At 40.0% G+C, this 6,000-nt stretch overlaps 1 protein-coding gene across 3 annotated transcripts in view; it reads left to right on the forward strand.

Annotated features, from left to right (window-relative positions):
* Nucleotides 1-5,514, forward strand: part of LOC106573748 (collagen alpha-1(XII) chain) — a 90,540-nt gene extending 85,026 nt beyond the window's left edge. For 2 of the 3 annotated variants that reach the window (XM_014149121.2, XM_014149257.2), the window contains 2 exons: nt 1,975-2,145; nt 4,542-5,514. In XM_014149121.2, coding sequence (XP_014004596.1) covers nt 1,975-2,145; nt 4,542-4,699 — 329 coding nt within the window. In that variant the 3' untranslated portion in view covers nt 4,700-5,514. Of the gene's footprint in view, nt 1-1,974; nt 2,146-2,533; nt 3,168-4,541 lie in introns of those variants that run through there. The other variant, XM_014149180.2, reaches the window with a different exon arrangement.
* The last annotated feature ends 486 nt before the right edge of the window (nt 5,515-6,000 follow it).

Raw genomic sequence — 6,000 nt, forward strand, 5'->3', positions numbered from 1 at the left:
CATATTTATATCAAAAACCAGCTTTTTACATTAGCATGTGACGTTCAGAACTAGCATACCCCCGCAAACTTCCGGGAATTCGCTAACATTTTACTAAATTACTCACGATAAACGTTCACAAAAAGGGTAACAATTATTTTAAGAATTATAGATACAGACCTCCTCTATGCACTCGATATGTCCGATTTTAAAATAGCTTTTTGGTGAAAGCACATTTTGCAATATTCTAAGTACATAGCCCAGGCATCACGGGCTCGCTATTTAGACACCCGGCAAGTTTAGCACTCACCATAATCATATTTACTATTATAAAAGTTTGATTACCTTTTGTTGTCTTCGTCAGAATGCACACCCAGGACTGCTACTTCAATAACAAATGTTGGTTTGGTCCAAAATAATCCATCGTTATATCCGAATAGCGGCGTTTTGTTCATGCCTTCCAGACACTATCCGAAATAGTAAAGAAGTGTCGCGCGCATGGCGCAATTCGTGACAATAAAATTCTAAATATTCCATTACCGTACTTCGAAGCATGTCAACCGCTGTTTAAAATCCATTTTTACGACATTTTTCTCGTAGAAAAGCGATAATATTCCGACAGGGAATCTCCTTTTCGGCAAACAGAGGAAAAAATCCCAAAGGCGGGGGCGGTCGGGGTCACGCGCATAAGCCCAGTGTCCCTTGATCGGCCACTTGAGAAAGGCGATAATGTGTTTCAGCCTGGGGCTGGAATGACGACATTCTGTTTTTTGCATATTCTAGTTACTGGGTAGGAGTGGTAACCAGATTATATCGGGTATGTTTTTTATCCAGCCGTGTCAATACTGCCCCCTAGCCCTAACAGGTTAACAACTGGAGACAGGAGGTTCCTATTCACTACTTCCTGATCTACAGTTCTTAACTTATTTCACCATGGTAGCCATTTTGTTCTAAATCCTATCCCTGGACCTCTCTTTGTGACTTTTAGAACTCCGCCCAGTGCAATATAAATGACAGACCCAAGGGGCAGGCCAAGATTTACCTAGATGTGTCTCATGAACCTTCGTTTGGGCAGCTGTGTTTCATAAATTCTCAGTGAACGGTCAAACGTATTCCCAGAAAAACACTTATCTTTTCGAGAGAGAATTTATGCTTCTTCACAGGATTGGTCCGCACAGATGTGTTCACATGTATTGATCAACATACGATACATCAAAGGAATTGAGAGCCACGGTCTATTTCTGGATGAAGGATTTAACATTATGCATTATAGCTGCTATCTTCTCTTATCAAAACAATGTTACCCCGACCTCTCATTCATCAGTGATCCCAAACCCATTCTAGAAATGGCTGAGGATTAGTCTCTAATAGCTGTCTTATTCACTGTTGATATTATGCTGTCTTCATGGAGGCAACATAACATCCACCTTTAATTGATATTCAGCATGTGAAGGCCCTGAGTCCCCAGAAGCTTTCCTATCACAAGGGGTAGGGGGGCTAGTGGAAATATCAGGCTATATATGATGTCTACTTCCCCCTCCTGTCGAACACTGCCAAGTCTGTTTCTGTGAATGAAGTAAGACACTACTAAACTCCTGTAGGAGGAAGCTAGTTAGCTAGCGATGATGACTCATTGTTGAGTGGGAGAATCAGATTGTTGTACAATGAGCGTTGCTTTGGTGGCTCCTTCATTGACAACACATGTGCTCACTTAAGAGATCAAAGAGCAAGAGAGAGCGAGAGAGTGGAGGAAATTCCATCCTTTGTTTGTACTGTCTAGACAGACTGGGGCAGGGGGTAACTCACCAGAGCCCTGACTGGCTCACTTTTTATCAGTCTTTTAATTGAGCCGTCTAAATATTGAAATTACAGTGGTAGAAACCAATAGTCCCCCCCTCCACTTCCAGTTGGGATTTAAGGGTGATGTCAGGGAGGTTTCGTTCTGACTATTCTTTAATTATTTTCCACAACCCACCTCCCTCTCCCTACTCCCAGGGCCACCAGGCGAGGCTCGAACCGGCGCTACAGGTGCTACGGGCTCTGCTGGGCCTCGGGGCCCTCCTGGTCGCCAGGGAACCTCAGGAGTGAGGGGACCACCTGGACCCCCTGGCTACTGCGACTCCTCCCAGTGTGTTGGCATTCCTTACAATGGACAAGGTTACCCAGGTATGTCCACAACTGACTGAATCCCAATCTGCATGGCAGGGTAGCTGAGTACATAGTGAATGTAACGTATGCACACTAATTCATTTACAACTTTATACTCAACAGCTAACTCTCTGCTCTGGTTCAATGTACGGAGGCCATGGGTTTCAAGGGTTCTAAACAAAATGCAGTTGTTAACAAAACGTTATGCAAATGACACAGCAGACTTCTTTTTGTCTGGACAACCCCCTTTTGGCAACATGATGAACCCTTTACTTCCAAGGTCTCAATATGTTTGTTATAGAGTGGATATTCATAATTGCATGTTAAACACTGCCAAGTAGAAATAGAAATGGCAAATAACTTTCTGCAACAGAGAGATCTAACCCCCTGTTTGAACTGTTTTCAGGTCGGTCCTAGTAAACTCTCTATGCTGCCTGTGCTACTTACAGTCCTGTTTCTGAGATGTTAGCTCACTGGCTAATGAGCCCTTAAGGATAACCACCGGGGACATAATTAATGAACGACGTTAAAAACCCAAAAACGAGACAAAGGAGTGGACTCGCACTAACACCACTTCACAGCTACTATCAGACAAGATGCAGAGATGGCAACCCTACTGGCCTGTTTGCATCTTGAACCAAAACCCCAGCAAACAGAGAGAGAGAGCTTCTCTACGCGGGAAGGAGCATGTAAAAAAACAAACAAACCAAAAACTACTAACAAAGTGGATCTCATAACAAATGAACAAGTGTTAACATGTTGACGTAGAGGTGATCTCTGTAAATAAACTAATTGTGCCTTGTAAATTATGTTTGAACCACACAATCCACTAAAATCATTTAACATCTGTATTGAGCTTGTGCCTTTTAACCCGCTTCTTACTGACTTAATGCAAGCATAACCTCTGTTTTATTACAGTATGAGGCCTGTGATTTACACAGCTTGTGCTCCGGTCCAAACCGAAGCATGTGACATTTGTACATTTAATCATGATGTTCTTTGTATGTTTGCCTAATCTATGCTAAACGTTCTTTTCCTTCCATTTTCTTCTGTTTATATATATTTAGTATTCAGACACCTTGACTTTTTCCACATTTTGCTACGTTACAACCTTATTCTAAAATGGATTCAATAGTTTTTTTCCCTCATCAATCTACACACAATACCCCATAATGACAAAGCAACTCCGGGATGCTGGCCTTCTAGGCAGAGTTCCTCTGTCCAGTATCTGTGTTCTTTTGCCCATCTTAATCTTTTATTTTTATTGGCCAGGCTGAGATATGGCTTTTTCTTTGCAACTCTGCCTAGAAGGCCAGCATCCTGGAGTTGCCTCCTCACTGTTGACGTTGAGACTGGTGTTTTGCGGGTACTATTTAATGAAGCTGCCAGTTGAGCACTTGTTAGGCGTCTGTTTCTCAAACTAGACACTCTAATGTACTTGTCCTCTTGCTCAGTTGTGCACTGGGGCATCCCACTCCTGTTTCTGTTCTGGTTAGAGCCAGTTTGCGCTGTTCTGTGAAGGGAGTAGTACACAGCGTTGTACGAGATCTTCAGTTTCTTGGCAATTTCTCGCATGGAATAGCCTTCATTTCTCCGAACAAGAATAGACTAACAAGTTTCAGAAGAAAGTTTTTGTTTCCGGCCATTTTGAGCCTGTAATCGAACCCACAAATGCTGATGCTCCAGATACTCAACTCGTCTAAAGAAGGCCAGTTTTATTGGTTCTTTAATCAGAACAACAGATTTCAGCTGTGCTTTTCTAATGATCAATTAGCCTTTTAAATTGATAAACTTCGATTAGCTAACACAATGTGCCACTGGAACACAGGAGTGATGGTTTCTGATAATGGGCCTCTGTACACCTATGTAGATATTCCATTAAGAATCTGCCGTTTCCCGCTACAATAGTCATTTACGACATTAATAATGTCTACACTGTATTTCTGATCAATTTGATGTTATTTTAATGGACAAAAAAAGTGCTTTTCTTTCAAAAACAAGGACATTTCTAAGTGACCCTAAACTTTTGATCGGTAGTGTGTATATATATATATATATATATCGTTTTTAGGAGTAGCAAAAGGATAGGATAGAGCTAGAGACAAGTGGCAGTGTTGTATTAGTTTTTTGTTACAAATTCAATCCCAGCTTTATTACTTGTATTGATATTTATCTTTATATGAGGTATGTGTTCAATATGTTTGATATTTCTCAATAACATTAAGTTCAGGAGTGCATGTAATCATTCTAACATAGAAACAAGATAAATTACAGTTCTTTGGTCCATACATTCAATACCTTGGTTGATTTTTCATGTTTAGAACATAGTCAAACGTTTAGGTTGTACATTGTGCATGTTAAGTCTCAGCCTGTTGACTAAAGTCCTGTTTGATTGGCCAAACTAATGTTTCTAGCCACCGGCTACGAGCCCGACCCTGAAACCTACCTAGTCCCTATACCTGAGGAAGAACCGGAAGATGAATCTGAGGCCATACAGTCGCCTGGTTACTCACGAAACCAGAGAGGAAAGAGGTCACTATCAAGAGACGATACCGAGAGGATAGTACCATAAACAAAAACAAAACAAAGGATTGTTATATTGAATTTATCTCCATTATTACATGTGCGAGTATTAAGTGAAATTCAGAGAATAAAATCTATGGGTCTGATACCCTTGGCTTTATTGAACATATCTTTACGCATCAACAAATTAAGTTTAGCAAGATTAAGTGGAAATATAATGAATCTCGACATTATTTCATTACAAACCTGTGTGCTTGCTAACTGTTTCCTTAAGTGTCTCTGCTTGTAACATAACTGCATTAAGTGTTAGAGTCCAATGTTTAATGCACTAATCATCGGAAAGTCAGCAAATACGTTGGGGAAGGTATATGTATGTCTCTGTACCCATCCACATTAGCCCTGTACCTCACAGTTCATTGCAAATTTCACAATGTCAAGCTGTCTGTTATTCTTTTGAAGTCATGTAGTTTGCCACCCTCTTCATCAGAAAGAGGGTTACTGGTTCCAGCTCCCTCCATTAAAGGTTCCCAAAGATTCCCAGCTATTATCAAATCAGGCTTTCAATGAGTTACTTTAGACCAAATGTGTATCTTTTTTTATAATACCAACTCACAGCTGATTTTTCCCAAAGGTGGAGTTGCATGTCTGTGTTGTATATTTAAGATTTCAACAAAACAAAAACAAATCAGAATATAGTTATTGTTTTGTATCAATATCAAATGCAGTTGGAATTTGTTTGCAAGACTATGGACATAGAATTGCTTTTTCATGTTTTAACTGCACATTGTGAATTCCACAGCCTTATTTTCTTATTTATTTCTGAAACAGAAGAGGCATTTTTCAATAAAACTACTGAAAATTGTACCTTTTTGTTTCAGTCTCATGTCTGTGGTGTCTCAGTCTATGTCCCAGTTATTTGATAAATGCACTGTAGCTGCAAACACTGGATCGAGTATGATCACGTCAGATGCCAATCCCAAAAAACGGTCTTTACTAGAGTGAGTACAGCTTCAAAGGGGCAATCTGCAGTTCAAACTATAACAAAGCAGCCACCCTGCCACTATTTTGGTATAAAGATGAGGGATGGGGCTGGAGAAATGTAGCCACTGTCAAATTCATAGACAGAGCTATGGATGCAAAGACTGACCATCCATGACGTCAAAATTATAGTTTTTACCATGTTTTGAGGCTATACAGTGATTTTTTACAATTACATTGTTTGCAAACAATGGACTTAAACATGTTTAAATTTTGGGTTCTGATTGGGTCCGACAGTTGAACTAAACTCGTGAGAAATTATAAGTTAAATAATATAAGTTATATTATTCAAGAATCAATGGGTATATAATA

Source organism: Salmo salar, chromosome ssa01, assembly GCF_905237065.1.
Source record: "Salmo salar chromosome ssa01, Ssal_v3.1, whole genome shotgun sequence".
Classification (NCBI taxonomy): Eukaryota; Metazoa; Chordata; class Actinopteri; order Salmoniformes; family Salmonidae; genus Salmo; species Salmo salar.